The sequence below is a fragment of the Cupressus sempervirens genome, chromosome 6 (assembly GCF_028749045.1).
Source record: "Cupressus sempervirens isolate cs-2001-9-10 chromosome 6, ASM2874904v1, whole genome shotgun sequence".
Taxonomy (NCBI): Eukaryota; Viridiplantae; Streptophyta; class Pinopsida; order Cupressales; family Cupressaceae; genus Cupressus; species Cupressus sempervirens.
Window position 1 is genome coordinate 26,163,048 of NC_143123.1, and position 22,596 is coordinate 26,185,643.

A 22,596-nucleotide genomic window follows, 5' to 3' on the forward strand; every position below is an offset into this window, starting at 1 on the left:
AGCTATATATCCACAGGAGAGAAAGAAGGAAAATATCAACTCAAGGTGGGAAGAAGAGATAATGGCTTAAGGCAGGAATAATAAAGTCTAAACATCCGCTCGCCATAGGAATAAATGCAAAGAATGCAGTAAGTCTTCATAGCTCTTCCATACTACCGTGTCCTTTAAAATCATTATGACTTTCCTCCACTGTGGCTACACCGTAGCGTTCTTTTCTCCTTGAATGCTATTGGCTATCTTCACACTCATCTTTGAATTCTCGCAATTATCTTTTAGCTTCATTGCTAATAGGTTAGTTATAATGCAAAAATAATTGCAAATAAGATTTTTCAAATTAAATTAAAATATAAGAATACACATTTTGATAATTATATGAAATACTGCATCATATATATGATATTGGCAAAAGATGACATACTATCTACCCATAGGTTAATCATTGGTTTAGGTAAACATAGATCCACAAATGTCTTGATGAAAATGAAATAGAGTATTAACAAAGTGTTTAAAAACTATCATGAAATAGAAGCAATAATTAGCCTCATCACTGCCTATTTGATCATACTCCATCAGAGATGAGCCTTCAATAGGGATGTCACTATCATTATACCCTACAATCTTCATGTGACTTTTACAAGCCATGTTAGTATCCCAATCAACCACCATATTAGCTTCTCTATTGTTATGGGTAATAACACATTCATCAAAGGAATTAATCAAATTTATGGCTTTGTAAATAATATTATGAACAATCCATGAAGGGGTAGTGACCTTATTAAGATGGTTGATGATGTTTAAAGAGTCCCCTTCAAGCCATTTTTTCTCAAGATGCTTACTCTTAGCAAAAGAGAGACCATGTAATGCAACACTAGCCTCCACTATATGATTAGTTTGATTACCTATAGGGATTGCCATAGCCCCATTACTTTAACCATAAATCATCTCTGATAATGATCCCACATCCTACAGTCCCTAGGTTGTCCTTTGAAGCGCCATGAAAATTAATTTTATACCACCTCTTAGAAGGACAATCACATCTAGCATTTCTTCTAAGGTTGGTCTCCATGTGAAGATGATGAATGCCATCCACCTTCTAGTTCTTAGTGACATTAGTCTCCCAATCACCTTTAGACTCTTGATCTTTGCAACTAATTCTAATATTCTCAGTGGCTACCCTCCTAATCTTGTAAAATATTTGGTTGGAATTTAACTCCTTGCCTCTAAAGACTCTATCATTGCTTTCTTTCCAAACCCCCCAACAAAAGTGAGGTAGGAAAAGTTCCAAATTATCATAATATTGTGAGAAGGATTCTTCCAAGATATATAAAAATGTTGGATATTATTAGGAAAGACCCACTCAATACAAAAGAGTCTAAGAAACTTATCCCCTAAATTTTTCACATAAAAAAAATGTAAAGTCATATGATCAACATGTTCCTCTTCCTCCTTGCAAAGGTCGCATTTTTTGACGAGGCATAAACCTTTATTCTTTAAATTGTCTGTGGTGAGAATTTTAACTTGTAGTATGTTGGTAAACAGATTTGTTCTTCTTATTTTGTAATGTCCCCTTTCTAGCATTCATAGCATGATGTTGTCGTTAGCCTATTTCCCCACAGTCCCGTAGGCTAACTAGGACATTAAAGGGGCTTAGAGGCCATTTGGCCTAGACAGTTTTAGTTGTAGGTCTTTCTGAGGGGTTCTGAGGCAACTTTGGGCATACTTACTATTTATAGTAAGTCATCTTGGACATGGCCGGACATTCAGTCACAATGGTATGTCAATTGTAATTGTTTAAAATCGACAGGAAAACTTATTTATCATTGATAAGATTTGTTATGCATTGATAAAGCCATTTTATAAATTTAAATTTAAATATTTAACTTTATTAATGCATAGACTATAGTTTGTGGGAAATATTTAAATTAAAAGAGTTCCCTTTATTTTTATAACACATTGGAGACATAAGGTACATAAAGGGAGTTATGTTTTATCCCACATTGAGAAAATGAAGGATTGAGCTCTTGTGAGAACACTATAAAAGAAATGGAAGAGCTTTTTTTTTGTATGCTTGGATGAAGATTAATGTTACATTGCTAGATATCTGATTATTGGGCTTGGAGGACGGAATCCCTCTTTGCTAGCATTCTCTTCGCTGTTGGAAGACACAGTCAGGAGGATCAATGGTGTTTTCACTTCAGGAAACACACTAGGTTTCATTTGGGGCGTTCGCATAAAGAAATTTACAAGGGTTTGAGGTGCAGATCTGAAGTTAGTTATTGCTATAGTGCTGCATGAATAGTATTTTGCTACAGTCGGCATGAACAATATTTTTCTACAGTACGGCATGAACAGTGTTGGTATTAAGTTTACTTGTTTTTTTGGCTGATTAGAAGTTTGGAAGGCTGCTGACTACATCTGCCAAATACTACGACAACTAATTCTAGGTTTCTTCTATCAAATTTTGATACTTTGCATAATAATTGTTGAATACAAGTCTGAATAGTTGTTGCAGCCTTTAAGGCAGCTGTAAGTGCACATCTACATTTAAAAATCACCCTTTATTAGTAGATTGAAAGAGTTTCCAGATTTTTCATATATTGTTGAATGTGTGCCAAGTGTTTGTGAAAATGTTATGATGTGTATTATGCATTTAATGTCACTTCATAGTTGTTCATAAATCTACTCATTGGAAAGCAATTTATTGAGGAAATAAGCTTTATGAGTTTGCATACAAAGTGTTTGACAATATTCCTTAAGTTAAATTTCTACAAGTCAAAGTTCAAATCAGGGGAGGATATTACATATTTTCTATGAGAATATGACTCTTAATACCTAGATTCTGAACAATATCTATTCCCAACAGTCGAAAAACCATTTTATGGTTACTGGCTTTTCTCTGAATTGGTAGGTACAACTCCCTATATGAATAATCTTCAATGAATTATGTTTGTTCCCACTTATCTAATTTGGGGTATGCTCTTAACCCGAGAGCAAGAGAGGCAAACCAAATTAAGCCTAACTAGAACTTAATTTAGGCAAGAAAAATTTCTCAATATCGAAACAGATTTATTTATCCACACTTCTTATGAATTCATAAATCTATCCACGCAAGACTAAAATAAGTTAAAATCTAAATCTGAATTACAACTGATGAATCAGGAAAACTAATAGAATCCTTTTGTCAAATGAAATATAACAAAACTTATCACATCCATTTGAATTCCAAAAAATAGGGGAAATGAAACTCTATTCTTTCTTAGTTCTCTGTAATGCAGAAAGGAAATACTAACTAATTACAGTACCTACTAGAATGAAAAATGATTGAAACAAAGTGCCATTCAATTGTCTCTGCAAAAGATAGTACTTCACACCAAAATTTGCTGACCTTTGACTAATCATTGAATTTCATACATATAGGATTTGAGAGATGACCATTACAATGGGAATTTCAATCAGTTCATCTTCTGAATATGAAAAATGGCAAGATGCCAGTTTGTCAAATTTCAAATTTTACAAAAATTTGCAACATTTACATCAGAGAACAGAAAGGGAGTGTTAAATAAATCATTTAGACTTCTTTCTCTTTTCAATTTTTTCCCTATATGTTCTGGGATCCACTATAATTGGATCATCTTCTTGTGAGTAGGCATATGTACATTGGCGAATCTTAAGAGCCACTTTGAATGCTCCCAAGCCAACTCCTTTATTGCACCCAGCTGACTTGTTAACTCTCCAGCTGCCACATGCACGCATCCACTCAATGTCTGCAACTCTACCACTCTGTTTTGACTGCTTGAAGTCATCTCAAATAGGTTACTCAAGTATGTGGAGAAGTTATTCTTCATTACTTCTATCTCAATGAGAGCCTTTCCTTGCCCACTACTTTGTGGGTCAGTGTGTAATCCTCACATGAGCTCAAATGCTCTGTCTCAGATCTTCTTTACCTTTTCCTTTGTTTCTTTGAGTCCTTTCTCTGCCTCTTGGATCATCTCCTACTTGAATTGCATGTTTTGAAGCGATTCAAATAGAGGCTCAGTTTCCTTCTTCAAAATCTTTGCTTCAACTGCCTCTTTTGCCTTCATTTGGATGATCATATTTAGGAGAGAAATGCATTCGTCGCACCTTGCCTTTTCTGCGACCAAAGTGTTGTGATTAGAAGTGATATTATCCTTCTCAATTTCTAAGCGAAGGATAACATTCCCAATTTGATCAATCAGAACAACTCCATCTATACTGAGCTTCTCAATCTAGTCTTTTCCAATCTGACCAAAATGCCTATCTTTTTGGAGTTGTGATATGAAGGCTTGTACCTCTTCTGCTAAAGGATTTTCAGTGGCAGGCACACTAGTGATAGCTACCAATGGAACAACTAATTTTTGGATGAACCTTCTTAAATCCTCTATTTCTACTTTCATTCTGACCTTTGATGACTTCAGATCCTCCAATTTCTCTTCTATCACCTCATTACTTGATTTCCATAGGCCTACTTTTGTATCATGTCTAGCTTCTCCAAGATCAATTGAGTGCAGAGTGAAGTCCTCTGGTGTCATATCTTCAATTCTCCCTGTCTTGTTTGGTTTTGCTACCTCCATAGTTAGGTTCCCTGTTTCTGGATCTCGTCCCAATATTGACAAGGTCTTCTGCTTTTTAGTTTTTACTAAGGCAGATCCTAAGCGAACCGCTTGAGATACAAAATCCTTTGAAGGAAAATTTTCATCTTTTCTTTTCCTCTTCTTCTCCAAAGTATCCTCAAGCCAAGACTCTGTATTAATTACTTTGGAGGCTATTCTAAGTAATTCAATACTGAACATTTTCTTCTTTACTAGAGTCATTGTTGCTGTAGCTGTAGAAAAGGGGGTCTTTGGATCTCGAGAAAGGAGCTGAGATGAACTTGGAGCTTCCTCTTCTTCTTAAGCTTTCTTGGCAACTTCATCAGACTCAGTGGATTCACTACTACTACTTTTATCATCTCCAATCTCTACTATTTGAATAGGAGAAATAGCAGGCTTAAGAAAAAGAGCGCTTACAAGTGGAGTAGGGCTGCGACAGGGGGATAAGATAGGGGCAACATGAAGAGATGGAGTTGGAGAAGCTTGAGGAGATTGGGGGATAGTAGCATGTGGAGGTGAGACTGGAGCGAGAGATCCATCTTTCTATTTCTCCATTTCTTTTGCAGCTTCAACTTGAGTTTTGATTACTAGTAGTGATCCCCCTTGATAGGTTAAGGTTATTGGAACATTCCTCTTCGAGGGTTGATCACCTCCACCTGCAGATTGAGCTAGAGCTTGAGCAGCTGTGGCAGTAGTACCGGGGATGGCACTCTGAGAGGAAGCTATGGTAGTTGCAGGTGTGGAAGCTTGAGTAGTTTTACTCCTACTTCGACCTTTCTTAGCTCTCCATTCAACCCACTTCCCAGTCCTTTTGATTATTCTTGCCATCATGACATTGAAATCTTCTTCTATGTCAACATATGGTTCAGAACTAATGGGAGTATTCCTCAACTTAGTCAAATATGTATTGCTGTACATATTTTGACCATCATCTTCCAATCCCTCCACGCCTAAATTTATACCATATGTCTTTACCTGATCAATTGTAAATCTGGCAAAGGCACGATCTCGACTCTTCAGTTCATTCTTACAATCTGCTCAATAATCTTCCATGGTTGTCACATGTTTGATTATGCTTCCAGCTTGGAGCACATCTCTGGCATATCCATTAGGATCAAATTGGGGCCTTACAACTTCATACTCTTCCAATTTGTATTTACTCTCAAATGCTTTGAGTATATTCTTTGCATTTGATCTAGTTTCACAATTGTATGCTCCAACTTTTATAGGGAATTCATACCCGACTTGACAGAACATGACATTAGTTCACTCTACATTTTATAGAATCTGTATATGGTGAAAAGTGGAGCAGCACAGTAAAATCCAAAAAAAGATGTTAACTTTAGGGGTCATGCCCTTGAACCAGACTTTCCCCTAGCAAGGTTCATGGCAATTTTCAAAATTCTAAACATACATAGAGGAAACCGAGAATAGTCCATTAGGGTTAAGCTTCCAAATGAGAGAATCCTTCTCTTCAATTAAAAAGACAACATTCAACATTATGTCTAGATCTTTGAGAGATAAATCCACTCTAGAAAAGTCCACCCATTTACCATCTTCTCAATAATCAGCAATATAAGTACCAAAAGCCCTCTTATGCTACATCAGATAGCCACTCCAATGTTAATCAGTACTAAGAGGGTGATCCAACACCCATATATCATCCCAAAATTTGATAGTCGCACCATTGCCCACTTTCCATCTCACCCCCTTATTAATCACCTATTTGTTTTTTTGAGCATTTTCCCAAACTATGGATCCACCTTGAACATTGCCATTGTTAAGAAAATGGTGAAGACTCCCATTATCCATATTATATTTATTATTCAAGATATTCTTCCATTCTCCATCATCATTAAAAAATCCACAAATAAGTTTAGTCAAGAAATAATCATTCATATTACTAATTCTTCTTAGCCCCAAACCCCCTTTCCTAATAGGCTTGCAAACCTTCTCCCAGGCTATGAGAGTCAATCTTTTCTTTTTCTCCATGCTTGTCCATAGGAATTTTTTTTTGGATTCTCTCAATAATATCATCATATTTTCTATGAATTTTAAAAATACTGAGAGCATATAGAGGGATGTTCTAAATAGTAGTTTTTAACACAATAATCTTATCAGCCTAGCTAAGGAGAGATCCTTTCCAAATTGCAAGTTTGTTATAAATTTTATCTATCAAGGATCTCCAAAAGGAATTAGGGGGATCAAGGCAAAGGGGTAGACAAAGATAACACCCCAGGAGATTGCCAACCTCACAACCCATAATTCTCTTGACCTTTCCTTTCCTATTCTCATTAACATTTATGAAGTAGATAGAGTTTTTAGGTCAATTAATAAGATGACTAGTAACATCCCCATAATTATCAAGAGCCTTTCTAATATTTTTAGCATTTTTCACCATAGCTTCTCCCATCAAAGTAGAATCATCCAAAAATTTCTCATGAGAATAATTTTGATCCTTAGATGAGGGTCTAAGACTAACAAAGTCACCTTTTTGGACCATTTTATCAATTAATCTACCAACATATTCCATCATTAAGATAAATAAAATAGGAGATAAAGGGTTAACTTGTCTTAAACCATGCAAGCATAAAAAAAAAGGAGTTAAGGACCCATTAACAAATACCAAGAGAGTGGTAGAAGAGACCACAATATGAATGAGATCCAAAAATATGTCATTGAAACCAAAATCTTGCAGGCCTAATCTCAGAAAGTCCTAGTCCACCCTATCATAGGCTTTAGATAAGTCTAATTTAAGTAGGAACCCTTCTTTGTTAGATTTCATCAAAGAATGCATTATCTCATGAATAGAACTAATAGAATTCATGATTTGTCATCCTGGCACAAAGCTCTTCTATTGTCTTGAGATCAAAGAAAGGAGAAAAGTCATAATCCTTAAAGTAAGAAATTTAGATAATCTTATAAAGAGTTAAAAAGACTAATAGGTTTGAACTGATCCATACTATTCGCCCCTTGCTTTTTAGGTATTAGAGCAATGAAGGTGCCAGTTAGCTCTTTCAAAAGTTTCCTAGAACCAAAAAGCTCCTTGACACTAGTAATATCATCTTCCTGTATGATATGCCAATAGGTACATGAAAGAAAAGAAAGAGAAAACCATCTGGGCCCAACACTTTTTCCCCCTCAAAAGAAAAGACAACCTTCCAAATTTCCTCCTTAAAAGGAATAGCACTAAGGGCTATACTATGGTCTTCATTTAGGATGTTAGAAATACAATCCAAGAAATCTTTCTATTTATCCCTATCAAGAAGGATATCCTTTTTCAACAACTCATTGAAATACCTGGTACCTTCACCTCTAAAGTCTTTTTCTTCCTTAGTAATAACCTCATCCACATTTAGTCTAGAAATTCTATTAGCCATTCTATGTTTCATATTAGTCATGTGATAGTACTTCGTATTTCTATCCCCTTCTTTCGAAAAACTCTTTCTCAAGCGTTGTCTCTAGAGTCTCTTCTTTAGTGATAATGTCATGTAAGTCCACCAATTTTGCCTCTTCCTCCTCCTTAGACACATTCTCATAACCATTCATTTGGATACTATCCTGTATCTCTTTCAGCTCCTCCAAAATCTTCCTTTTGTAGTAAAAAAATGTTACTAAAAGTTTCTTTATTCCATCTTTTAATATTATCTTTAACATTTCTCAAATTCTTCACAACTTTAAACATTGTTGTCCCCTCAACCTTAATCATCCACCATTCCTTTATAATATTTTCCAAGCTAGGATGTAAGGTCCACATTTTTTCAAAATGAAAGGGAAAATTCCTATTTATAGAAATAGGATCAACTAAAAGAGGAATAGGATAATGAGATCAGTTCTACTATCCAATATCAAATTCCTTTTTTTCAATATCATGAAGCTGGTGTTCATCAATAAAATCCATGAGATCAATTCTACTGTCCAGATTAGGCTGGCTTTCTCTGATCTTCTCATTTTCTTTCAAAGGAGTATCGAAATCTCCCATAATAACCCGTACCTCATCTAAAAAGTCCCTCCTTTTATTAGATATTTTAGACCAAAAAGCTTTTCTTCCCCACTTCCTATTAGGAGTAGAGACATTAGTTTGGACTCAAGAAGTACCATCCTTGGTATTCTAACATCTAATATTCACCATATTATTATTCTGTGATATAATCTCAACTTTGATATTAGTACAATTATAGATCATAGCTATATCTCCAGAAGCCCCTTCAACATCAACCCCTACGGTTTTACCATTACTGAAAAAGTCAGATTCTCAACAAGTTAGCTTTAGGCATCTTAGTTTCTTGAAGAAGCACCATATCAGGTTTATTGTCTTTTATCATATTGCTAACCATATCTTTCTTGTGAGGGTTATTCATCCCTCGTACATTCCATGAGATGATCTTCATTACTTTTGGAATGATCCTGACTCTAGGATGGTTCTTTCACTACTGTACGTTATATTCCTATTTTCCTCCATAGTTCTTTTTTTTCTGATTTGAATGCCTTCCCGACGTAGTGTGAGTATAACCAACATCTCTTATTTTATTACTCCTGGCATTTCTAACAAACATAGCATTCTCCTTGTTTCTCTTCTGATTATCCTCTCTCTTCTTGTCTACAACAACTATCTAATCATTTCCATTGCTTTCATCATCTCCCTGTAAAGCCTAAACAATATCTTTTAAACCCCCACATTTGGAGGTGCTAACCTCATTTAGATTTGGTATTCCCACCTTTTGGGGTGACTTCATTCCCATCATGGAATTAGTCTAAGAGCACTCTAAAAGTCCAACCCCAAGAACAATACACTTTTGGGCATCCTAAAAGTCCATCTCATTACTAGTGACATGATTTTCACAGCTAACACTTGAGATTTCTCTCTCAATAATGCTCATCCCATAGATCCCTTTATCAACTAATGTATCTATTATTCTTCTTTGGGCTTCTTCATCATAGGTATCCTTCACAATCTAAGAGGTTGTCATAGAGTACTCCCTATTTGAACCTAGACCTTGAATTATCAAGGATGCGTCTCCATTATCATTATCATTCTTCTTCAACTCTTCCAACTTCTAGTCATTACTGCTAGAATCACTTTTTTTCTCCTCCAACTTCTAATCATTTCTACTAGTATCACTTCTCTTCTCATTATTTGTTAGGGTTTGGCACTTAGGATCATAATTTTGAAACCATTTTTGACCCATTCCTTCTTGAACTTATTAGGTACATTGGCTCTACTAGGGCATTTCTTTGTCCAGTGTTTATCTTTTTTGCAATGGAAACATGCAAACGAGATAGACTCATAAACAATTTGCTACACCCATGTCCCTATTTTTGAATATAGTATAATGCATCAGGCATATCCACACCTTGAATGACACAAACATAAATTCTTGCATATGTAAGCCATTTCCTCGACACCATAACCGGGTCCATAAAAAGAAGCTCTCCAAAAGTGTTTGTGATGCCTTGAAAAACATCTTCCACCCAAAATTCCAAGGGCATACTTGGTAGTTTCATCCAAACTGGTGTTTGAACTATCATTTCATCCAAAATTCTTAGATTGGGTTTCCATTTATTTAGGATCACAAAGTTCTTCCCAATTAGCCACAATCCACTAAAAATATTTCTATGATCTTCATCACATGAGAAATAGAGAGATAAACTTCCTTTGGACATTGCAGCCACATCAACTTGCCCTTTTAAAACCCATTTTCTCTTTACAAAGGCCTTGACAATCTTAATATTTGGTTTGGCTCCCAAGATCCACCCAATGAGTGCATTATCCATTTGGGAGATATTCAAATAAATGATTTGGTCTAGGATCTCTATCCCAAAAGAATCTAGCTCAACAGTCAAAATGCTTTTTATGGGGGGTACAGTGGACTTACTAACCAGTTTGATACCAAATAGACCTGACCATTTTTTTGCATAGACTGTCTAAAATGAATCAAAGACTGCATGATTGGGTCCCCCCAGGATCTCTAGGCACATTAGCACCATCGGGATCAAAACCCTATTGACAATCCCCATCAATCCTTCCTTGTTGACCTCCATTTCCAGACGATCCAACTAAATCTTGTACGTTCCCACTTCCCTTTGCATTTGTATTTTGAACTCCTCCTTTCCTGCTCATTGCTCCTTCCACCTCCATCAGGCCCACAACTGAAGGAACAATATTGTTCTCCCCCAAAATTTTAAATTTTTTTATTTTATACTCCCCAAAGGGAAATTAAATGAGACACACTAATATGTTACAAAAATGATCCCATTCTTTACTCATTTTTCAAAGTAAAATCTTCACAAATCTAGATTGAGTGCATTAATTTTCATAGAAAACCGCTTCCTTTTTTGGAAAAGGAAGATTGATATCCATACTTAGTTTGTCCACATTAAAATATAATTCATTTATTTTCATTTGGGAGAATTATAAATTAACATAAATTGGGTAAGACAAAAGAAATATATTAATTTGTTTGGAAAATGATTGGTTGTCAAATTATCTACATTTTGTATCATTTAATATAAAATAATAATTGACTTATGTTATGTTTGTAAAAGGTTAATTTCATTTATTTATTTTTATAGAAAAAATCTTGAACAAGAAATTACATGCTAGAATTACTCCTATCTAATTCATTTTATATTTAATCATAATATTAAGCTTACTATATTTTGGTGTTGTATCTCATGTTCTACATGATCTCATAAATATTATGTGTTTTTCTTTTTCTACATATAAATAAATAAATAAATACTTTTGATAAAAGAAGTACTAAAATAAATCATTAATTTAATTTCTAAGATCAAAGTTTTTAATTATGCTTACAATTTACATATTGACTTAATTCAATTTTTAGAATGTTACTAATTAACATTGATATTGAATTTAGTTGATCTTACATAGCACATTTGGTAACTTCTCTATAATTTTAATAAAAAATGTGTAATGCTCACAAATCTGCTCACATTTTCATGATGAATTACATAAACATAGTGTAATTCAGAAAATGTTCATTAGCCTCTACATGTCTGTAGATAGATCATGTGTCTACTATGCTTTCTTGATATCTTTATAAAAAAGTAGTGAACACATCAAATTGATTGTTCATATTGAATATCGTTAAGATGGTGGTCCATGGAAGTGTTGTGGACAATTATAGATGAATTAATGACTTGTATGTGCTTGATATGTGAGGTAAGACAAGAGCTTACAAGATAAAAATTATTAATTTCAATCCTTAGGTTTAAGAGTAATTAATTCACAAAGAAAGATTAATGGAAAGGAAGTTTTTGTAGGTTCCAGATTGGGAATTATAAATCGAAAAAAGGGTGACCATTATCTATATAAATATAAAGTCTAGGTTGTGAATTGAAAATACATATTATATATTATATCAATCACTTTATTATTGTATTTATATATTCTATTTTATCCAATTGATGAACAATGACACTCAAACCCATTTCTCAATTCTTGAACCATATTAAATCAATAGACAAAACTATTGAATATCATGACATGAGATACACTTTACTTATAAGACTACTAGAGAGCCTATAAAACCATCTTTTTAAAACACAAAATCATTAGCTTATCTATAAAAATATGTCATGGGAGTGTGGATTGGAATGAATAATGTTACATGATGTTTTCCTTTCTTCTAATTTTCTCAAGTTTTTTATTTTTATGAATTGTAACCCAAATCTAAGGGAAAATTTTAGAAAAGAACATAAACAAGGAATTCCATACATAACAAGGTAATTGTTTTTAGGGTCCAAAAGCTTCAAAACCATTTTCATTGTTCTTGACTATGAGGCAACCTAATGATCAGATACAGAACAATATTTGAGCAAAATAGTAGTGGATTATGTGATATCTTGTACTTCTATAAGATTATCATTTTATAAATCATGAACTCATTAATCCATTTATATGGTATAATTTTAGTTCTTAGATTTAAATTAATCCCTTCTTGAAATTACATATGAACTTTATTTTGTTAATGAACCTATTGTATACAATCTTTTAGTACATTACATAAAATTTCTATCAATTAAACAATCACATTCAAATACCTTTAGGCTAATTTTGGAATTTATGCTTTTACTTCTACCTTAGTTTTATCACTAATTTGTGGACAACATGGGTCATGAATTTAAGTTCTATATTTTCCTAAACCAACTATTGTACTATTATTTATAATTTGATCTCATAAATAAATATTTATGTACTATAGATTAATATATTGTCTAGTGACAACTTTGTGGACCAAACATGAACTAGATTTTACTATTATCCTTTTAGTTTATTTTTCTATAAAAACCTTTCTAGATTCAGTTGAACACGAAGCAAATAAGAGATTGTCTACTCTTTCTAATTGACCTTAAATCATCTTCATTTTGGAAATGACTTGATCAATCTCCATTGGAAGACATTTTGCTAACCTTAAAGAAAACTAATTCTTCTAAATAAGGAATGATTTTGAAACCAAAATAAAATCTAAAATAAAATTAAAAATAATACAATTATCTAAATTTTACCAAAAAAGGGATCCTGATTAATAGTTTTTCAATAACCAAATAACTAGATCAGAATGCATCGGTGTCTTGTCGATTGGTAGGAATAGATGGCTTGTGGGCAGGTGTTCTACAGCTCGATCTAGGGCATCCGTGCCCTAGCTCTATCTAATCTATTTCATGCTTGTGAAGAGGGGTGTTTGGTGTCTACAGGGGTAATGTTTGGGGTTGGCTCTATCTGTTGTGTCTTGGTCTTGGTTGAGTCTTTGTAGTGTAAGCTTCTGGTTCACGCATGAGTTTCTACCCATTCTTTCTATGAAATCTTCCATTTTGTCTTGTGTGGGAAGCTTTCTCCATAGGTGATTCCTGTGGGTTTTTCCTATGGTTAGTGGTGGGTGTTGGGTGAATTTTTAAAATCTTGTGTTTTGGCTATTATAGCTTGAGGCTTTGCATGCTCGCGTCCTTTGTTTCTTCTCTACTACATGGGTTAGGAGGATTGAATTTGTGGGGTTTGGTGTTGGGAGGGGCTAAGAAGAAGGGTGTGGGAAGGATTTCCTCTCCCATTTTTGGGGTTCATATTTTTTCTTGGCATGACGGCCTGCTAAAAGGGTGAGACGTCAATGAGGAGCCCTCGCTTGGCCTTTCAGGCAGTGATAGGCTCAAAATTTTCAAGTCAAGGGATGAAGACCTTCGATAATAGTTTGTTTGCTTCAAACATAGGGATTGCTGGTTTGGGGTTATCTAATGGTTCATGGATTATGAAGATTAATGGTTGTCTTGAGAGGTGCAAGGAGAGGCCAAAACTGGTTGTTCCAGTTGAGATGATTGCTAAAGATGTTGAGTATTATTCAAATCACTCCTTATATTGTAGGTTTTTGGGGATGAGGATTTTCTTGTAATTTTTAGAGGTTTGGGGCCAAAGGACTTGGAAGTCGGAGGGGGAAATGGAGATAATGTTGCTAACGAACAATTATTTCATGGTTACTTTTAATTGCACTGATGATCGCAATAGGGTATTTGAGGGAGGCCCTTATTTTCATAATAAGGTAGGGTTTTTTTTATCAAGCCATGGCATGCAGGTTTCAACCCCATAGAGGAGCTTCAAAATCATGTCCTAGTGTGGGTTCATTTAACGAGGTTCTTGGTGGAATGCTGTCGAGAGGATGTGTTGCACCTTTTGGCCTTGATGCTTAGAAATCTTGTTGGGACTTCATCGCAAACTTTGGGTAAAAAGGTAATGACTTTTGCATGCATTTGTGTTGAAATTGATCTAAGTAGGCCTTTGCCCGATGCAATAGATATGTGTGTAGGCTCTTATTCTTGGGTGCAACATTTGGACCACAAAACTCTTCCTTTTTTTGTCAACTTTGTCGAGAATATGGCCATTTGCAGTAGAGATGCCCAAGATACAAGCCTAGGGAATCCCAGCCTTTATAGCTTGAGAGCAATCTTCCTAAAATAGATAAAGGGAAGAGCATTTCTCTTGATGAGGTAGGTGCTTCTGATAGTTTTGCTTCGGTCAAGGCTCAAAATTGGAACGGGGGTCAAAAGAGGCTTTTTAAAGAAAGGAAAGATGAAGGTACCTTCAATAGATTTAAGGTTTTGGATGAGCTTAGCCAATAGGAGATGAACCTGAGATTGATCAAATTGGATCAAGGGCTTGTGGGCTTAGCTCAAGAGGATGTCGTTCTTAATTCTTCTATGGATCCACAAGGGGATGATTATTGGCACTTGGAAGTTGAACAACAGAGGGAGGTTTTTGAGGTGCAAGAACCCTTGGACATTGTTACAACAACAGAAGTGGATTCTTCATTGCTTAGGTGGAACATTGGTTCAGATTCGACTAGGAAGATCAAGCCTCCTCCCAAATTGAGCATTTTGTAGAAAGATATTAAGAAGGGTGGGGCAGAGAAATTTGTTAAACCTCGCAGAAAAAAGGATGTGGAAAAGATTAAACTAGCTAGTGAGAATTTGGTGGAGTTAGGGGTAGTAAAGAATCTAGATTCTATTTTTTCATGCCCCTTGAAATGATTGTTTTGTCACAAAATGTACAAGGCTTGAACAGTGGCCCTAGAAAAAAAGTGGTTAATAAGTTTGTTAGAAGGTAAGGTTCTAATGTCATATTTTTGCAAGAAACTAAGTTATTTGTTGAGAATATGAAAGGTTTGGCACCTAAGTTGTGGAGAAATGGGGAATGCTAGTGCATTAGAGCTCATGGAGCTTTTGGGGGTCTTGCATGTTTATGCAATCCTCGAAGAATCCAGCCTCTTTGGTGAATATCTTCTAAATCCTCTATGTCTATGATTGCTACTAGCCTTGAGACAAGGGATGCCATTTTATTTTCTACTATTTATGCTCCTACTGATTTTCAAGGTAAACAAGGTTTGTGGTCCCATATCAAGCTGATCCGTAGCATGATGCCTTTCCATCCATGGATTTTGGCTGGAGATATCAATACTATTTTAGAGTTGGCTGAGAAGCATGGTGGTACTAGAAGGTTGGAGGCTTTTGCACTGTTTCTTTGAGACAATATTAATACCTTGAATCTTGTTGATATCAAACCCAACAATGGTTAGTTCACCTAGAATAATCATCTGGTTGGTGAGTTTTACATTGCAGAAAGGTTAGATTGGTTTTTGGCTTCTTGTTACTAGGTTGGAGGGATGCGGTCATCTTGCTCTGAGATCTTGGATTGGAGAGGATCAGACCGTTGGCCTATTAAATTTGCTACTAAGTCAACTCATGTGCCTCGTATGCCCTCTTTTAGGTACCAACTCATGTGGTTGTGGGACCCCTCTTTGAATGACTTGGTTTCTAACTAGTGGAAGAAGGGTAGACTAGCCTATGGTACATCAATGTATGTCTTTGCTAAGCTACTTCAATATGTTAAATTTGAGCTCAAACGGTGGAATCGTCAGTATTTTGGGAATGTCTTCCATGCAAAGGCATTGGCTCAAGTAGATCTGGATGGTATCACAAGGAGGTTAAGGGAGGATGGGGTCATAGCTGAGTTGCTTCAGGATGAGGCTTGAGCTATGAAAACACTGGAAGAATGGGAACTGTGAGTGGAATTGTATTGGAAACAAAAGGCTCCCATTGAGTGGCTTCAAGAAGGGGATAAAAATATAGCTTTCTTCTTCAATTCAATTAAAGCCAAGTGGCAGGGTAATTCTATCTTTGGTTTGGTGAATGATAGGGGAGACCATCTTTTCTCCTTCCCAAAAATTTCTAGGGAGGTAGTGTAATACTTAGAATCTCTCTATCAGGAGGACTTGTAGGGGGGGTCTCCTGAGAAAGCACAAATTCTTTCTTGTATCCCTCTCTCATGTCTAGAGATATGAATCAATAACTCATGAGCAACATCTCACTTGAAGAGCTTGAAGGGATTGTTTTAATAAGAAGAAAGGGAATGCGCCTAGTCTTGATGGCTTCCCAATTGAGTTTTTTTCAAGAATTTTGGGATATCATCAAACTTGACCTCTTGGCTATGGTTCATGAGTCTCAACACAATAAGCATATGTTAAGGGCTCTAAATGCTACTTTTCTTTCTCTTATTACCAAGAGTGAGGGGGTTGATAGGTTAAGCCAATTTTGGCCCATTTCTTTATGCAATGTAATCTATGAAATTATTTCTAAACTTATTGCTCACAAGTTGAAGAAGGGGCTTGAGGAATTGATCTCTAAAGAACAAAGTGGTTTTGTAGCTGGTAGGAAACTTTTGGATGGGATTGTTATTGCAACTGAAGTCATCGATTCTATAGCCAGCTCAAAAGAAAAAGAAATGTTTATCAAACTGGACATGGCCAAGGCTTATGAAAAAGTTAGGTGGTCCTTCCTATGGTGGGTTCTTGGTGCTTTTGGCTTTGCTAAAGAATGGATTCAATGGGTTTTGAGTTGTGTTACTTTAGTCTCTTTCTCTGTGCTTATCAATGGGAGTCATTTTGAGCTATTTGGGGCTTCTAGGGGGCTTCGTTAGGGTGATCCTCTTTCCCCTTGTTTATTCTTTTGGTTGAAGGCTTGGGGAGATGGATTAAATAGAGTGTGGAGTCTGGTCTCATTCAAGGTTGGACGTGGGGTGGCACCTTACCTCCACAAACTCACTTACAATTTGTGGATGATACTACTTTGATGGGGATGGCTATAATGTGGGAGGCCTCTAATTTATGAAGGGTCTTGGATGCTTACCTAGTTGCCTCCAGTTAGAAGATTAATGAGGGAAAATCTTCCATTTTCTTCTTCAAAACTCTGGGCCCCATTTAGCAAAGGATTGCTCACACTTTGAGATTTCAAATCAGGACTCTCACATTGACTTACCTTGGCATTACCATCTCGGTGAGTAGACTTCCTAGCAAATCTTGGTAGATTATTTTGGATAAATTTTAGGTGCAAGTTAATCACTGGACTCATTGATGGTTATCCTTTGCGAGCTGTGTCCAGTTGATTAAGTCAGTGGTGTAGGCTCTGCCCATTTATAGATGCATGCTCCGGGTTGCCCCTATGGGCTTTTTAAAGGACCTTGATTCTATGGTGTCACAATTTTTATGGATTGGTTGCTTAGAGTCCTCCAAATGGAGTTTAGTTAGATGGGAGGTTGTTTGTAGTCCGAAACAATATGGTGGACTAGGCTTGAGGCAATCAACTTTGACTGGGGAGGCTTTGGTTGCTAAACTATATTGGTGGTGGTGTAATGAGTAGGATAAGAGCTGGGCCAAGGTTCTTTCTCAAAAGTATCTCCTGAGAATCCCTCAACCCAATATTTCTAGGTACCCCTTTGTGGGGAAGGGCTCTGTGATATGGGGCACCCTCAAGAAAGGGGCCATGCTTATTAAGGATAGATTATTTTAGATCTGCAAGAGGGGGACAAAGGTCCAATTCTAGTCTAATTCTTGGGATGGTTTTCCTCCCATCACTTCTTAGTTTCCCAAATTTTGAATCTTTGCCAGAGATTTCTCGAGGTTGGTTGGTTACGGGTGAGTGATTTTAAGACCTTTTTCCCATGTGGTCAGATGGAGATGGCCAAATGGAAGTCCCTAAAGGAGTGGTCAATTGTTGGTTTGTAGGAGGAGTGTGTTGTGTTGTAAAGTATCCTCTCTAGTCAAAGATGTAGCTCTCTCTAGGAAGATGATGTGCTTGCCTGGTCCCTCAATCCTATTGGGACCTATACTGTAGCCTCTAGTTATAGTAGGTTATTGTCTCATAGGTTGGTTGGGCCTAAAATTTAATGGTGGAAGGTCTAGAACAAGCTTTCTTGGCCAAAATGTAATTGTTTTGTTTGGATGTTGGCCTAGAATAAGTGTTTGACTTGGGAAAATATTTGGAAGAGAGGTTTCCATGGTCCTTCTATTTGTGTTATGTGTGGGGCTAATGAGGAGGACTCTGCCGCTTGTTTTTTTATTGCTCTTTTTCCCTCCAGCTTTGGCATTTTTAGTGGGGTGTTTGGACAACTCCTTTTGTTCATGCTTCGTCCTTGATTGAGTTTTGGTAGGGGATGGGTCAGCCCCCTTCTGTGGCCTCCTTTTTGTAGGAGGTGTGGTTTGTAGGGCCTATCTTCTTATTGTGGCAAATTTGGCTGAAACACAATCGAAGGATATTTCATGGAGAACAGAGGCTGGTGCAACAAATTTGGCAACAATTATTGGGCATGGTTCAAGAAACAATGGAAGCTAGGTGTAAAGTGGAATTCCCTTTGGAGAAAAGGAATACAGAGTTGGTGGAGAGATTGGGGATTCAGGGGTCATCTTTGGCTTTGACTAGGGCTAAGAGAGGGTGTCGTGAGAAGTAAAAAATTGATAGGGATGACAAATGGCAACTTCCCTCTTATGGTGTTTTGAAGATCAATACTAATGGATCTTCAAGTGGCAATCCAGGACCGAATGGTATTGGGGGGATTGGTAGAGATTATCTAGGTTCAGTGATCTTCCTCTTTTCAATCTATAAAGGGATACATACCATCAACCTGGTGGAAGGGCTGGCTATTCTTTCTGCTCTTAAGAGAGCTCATGCTTTGGGGTAAAGGATCGTTTGTGAATCTAATTCCCAGATTTTGATCAATTTGCTTATTGAGCATAAAGTGGCTGATGTTAGTTGGTAGTTGGCTAGGGTTGTGCAACAAATTTTGCGGGTTAGTTCTTTGATGGAAATGGTGACTTTTGTCCATATTCCAAGGGAGTGGAATAGGGCAGCTGATTGTTTGGCGAAATGGGCTTTTGAGCATGTTGAGGGATGGAGATTTGAGGAGTGGGAGTTAGTTCCTCAAGATCTCCATCTTGATTTAACAAATATTCTTGTTGAGGATAGGGTTGGGAATGGTGACAGATGATGGTGTTGGTTGTTTTATCTTTGTTTGGTTCAGTGCTATTGTTTTTCCGTGGGACTTCAATCCTTTGCTTCCTTTGTAATGTTGCTTTCTGATCTTCAATAAAGTCTTTACCCCTTTTTCAACTAAATTTCACCAAAAATAATATCATTTTTTAAAAATATATATAGAAAATTTTCATCTTTAATATTTAATTAATAGAAAAGGTCTATTCACAAAAAAAAAAAAAGAATTTCATGTTGAAAGTCATTTTAGCTACCCAATATGAAGCTTGAGCCTTAGGCTACACTGGTAGGGCTAAGAGCAAAGGATTGTATTCGTTTGATCAAATCTACCCGAAGGCACAATCCTAATCTCATTCCTTATAATGTCAAAGTCTTATACTGAACAAGACTTAATCAATAGTATACCTTTTAAAAACTTTTCAACTTCACCAACAAACTAAAACCTATTGACAAACAATAATTTTTGAATCCAATCAACACATTAATTCAAATAACAATTACCATCATTATCCAAATTTCACCAGATCACTTTATGTATTACCTCTACTTCATATTGTACTCTATTTCTCTTTATGCCAATATTGAGGATATCTTGAGTGCTAAATTTATTCCGTGTCTGATAAAGGTTGTTCATAGGTGAGGACATTCATTTTCCAAGATTGGATTTTTGTCAAAGCGAAGAATAATCTCCCTATTTGATAAAGGAAAAGCAAAAACAGCCATTCATAGACAATCTACACAGGCCCCCTATTATTATTCCATGCTTAATTCAATCAACACCAATCTCAATAAAGTCTACGCCCATTTTACTTTATTCTTTCATTTCCCTGGTCCTAAGCATCCAGAGCTCATTCTAATAAATTTTGTGATTGATCAGAACGTACCCTTGTTAAATCATATTAGGCAGAACAATAGAGAATAGAGAATGGGGAATGCACACAACATTGCCAAAGGTAATTAATTTAATTTCATACTTCGCATTTGATTAAATGTTGTTTTTATATATATCTCTTTTATCTCTTCTTGGAGTTTGAAATAATAAAATGTGTTTCAGGGCCTCAAACACCCAGAGAAAGAGTGAGGCAGATCACAGATAAAATATTTGATAAAGTTACGCAAGGCAAAGAGTCTGCAAATGTCAATGAAGTCTACACAGGCATTCTTCTTACATTTAAGTTAGAACTTACAACATTGACCTAATCTTCAAACTTTTTGTCCATACTTTTATGAATAATTGTATATTATGGAAAAAATCTTATACTTCATATGAATTTATTTATTGAAACAGTGATATCAATAGAATGATGCCAGGCCCTCATCTCGATCCACCTTCAAAGGAAGATGTACAGGTTTGTTTCTTTATACTTTGATTGTCAAAATCAAAATTATAATTAAGAGATTTTTTTGGGGGGATGAAGAAGTTTTGCAATAAAATTCTGATCACTTTACTCTTCTCTATAATATATTTTTCAATGTGATTCAAGTGAAAAAATATATAACTAAATGCAGAAATATTTCATTTCAATTTATGATTGCTCAACTTAATATTATGGTAGACATGGGTGTTGCTTTTAGATTTAAGTTTGTACATTTTTAACTAGATCTTCAGATCATTATTCTCTTTTACGGTAAATGTTTTTGGATCACTTTCCTCTTCTCTTCTCTGTATTTGGATCACTTTATCGTTCTTTTTTCGTCAATAGATCATGAATGTGATGAAAAATGGATTTCTTAAGTGACACTGTCTAATTATTATTATTTTGCTGCAGAAATTTGATAGGGACAAAAATGGGCATGTAGATAAAGAAGAGTTTGCTGCATTTGTGGAGAAGTTCACATTTGATCTGATAAATCAAATAAGCAAGAGTATAACAGTGAGTGCATTGGGAGGGCCTGCTGTGATAATATTGGGTGCACCAGTGATGGCAGGGATGACAAAGGCCTCTTCTGAAAAAGTACCAGTCATTGGAAAATTGCTAAACAAGTTACCTAATTCCGTGTTTGCTTCTGCCTTTACAGTTGCTGCCATGCTTTTTCTTCAATCTGCTTCTCGACCTAAGCTAAACAAGTGAATAAACTATGCTTCATGACCTCTGTTTATGCGAAAAAAAAAAAAAAAAAAAAACTTTGATTTTTGGCGAAACATTATATTTATATTAATAATAACTGATTCAAAAAAGCTCTCGGAGAAAAGAACCAGAAAAGAATAGTGAAGAAGTTTTTATTACATGTAGCTGTATATAATTTTAATAGAGTGCATCTTAAATATTTATTTCTCACAAATTATTATTTTTTAGCCAATAAATTAGGATTAGGTACTTTTAGTCCATTCTTCTTAGTGAATGTTTATGGAAGATAAACAATATTTCAATGGAAAAATTTGATGATTGTTTTGAGAAGCGTCCTCAATTGTCACATTTGAATGTGAGCTAATGCTTTGTTGACTATTGGTATCTTCTTTTAATGACTGTTTATAGATTACAAGTTAATGGTTTTATTTGTTGGAGGATTATAAAAGTTTATAGATGGGCATGTTAAAAGGAAGGATGCATAATAGGGAAAGTGTTTATATATATGATGATATTTTATTCTTATAAAAAATGGAAATAGGATTGAGTTTATATAATGTTGTTGTCTTTCATCTTTAAAATTATACTTTTTAATTGTGTATGTATTGCTTATATTCACACTAAAGTATGAAGTTATATATGGATGTTATTTAAGTTGTCATATGGACAAAATTTTGTAAGTTGATAGAGATGCTTTATATTGATCAATTACTTAAAATTGAAGAGTTGTGTGAAGAATAAAAGATGACTGACCATTTCCATTAGATTCTATCATAAATTCTAGTTAAACATATTAATAATTAAAGATGTGAACTATAAATGATTTTTTTTTTAAATAATAGAGTCAGATCAAGGCTCGTCTCCACTGGTTGGAGGTTGTGATCAAGCTTCAAAGGAGTTTTTTCATGCTCTCCGAGCTCACCATTCTTCATTGGGCATTAAGAGAATCAAGGAAGGTCAACATACTCTATGTCAGCTTCATGATATTCTCCAAGCTTTGTGCACAACTACGAAAAGGTTTTCACTATGTAGGGCAACTCCGCTATGTAAGAGCAATCCTTGCAGACTTGTATTTCAGTTACCCCTAAAAA

The 22,596-nt window shown here is 35.5% G+C and overlaps 1 protein-coding gene across 1 annotated transcript; it reads left to right on the plus strand.

Moving 5' to 3' along the window:
- The first annotated feature begins 20,232 nt into the window (after nucleotides 1-20,232).
- Nucleotides 20,233-21,835, plus strand: LOC149550904 (uncharacterized). The gene is made up of 4 exons (XM_089789595.1): nucleotides 20,233-20,389; nucleotides 20,491-20,611; nucleotides 20,725-20,785; nucleotides 21,206-21,835. The coding sequence occupies exons 1-4, from the start codon at nucleotides 20,362-20,364 to the stop codon at nucleotides 21,506-21,508; spliced, it is 513 nt and encodes a 170-aa protein (XP_089645721.1). The 5' UTR covers nucleotides 20,233-20,361; the 3' UTR covers nucleotides 21,509-21,835.
- The last annotated feature ends 761 nt before the right edge of the window (nucleotides 21,836-22,596 follow it).

Bases quoted from the DNA above. Each gene is read 5' to 3' on its own strand.
- LOC149550904 (XM_089789595.1), top strand. From the start codon at position 20,362: ATGGGGAATGCACACAACATTGCCAAAG. The intron at 20,612-20,724 runs GTTAGAACTTAC...TTATTGAAACAG, and splicing joins GGCATTCTTCTTACATTTAA to TGATATCAATAGAATGATGC. The intron at 20,786-21,205 runs GTTTGTTTCTTT...ATTTTGCTGCAG, and splicing joins CTTCAAAGGAAGATGTACAG to AAATTTGATAGGGACAAAAA.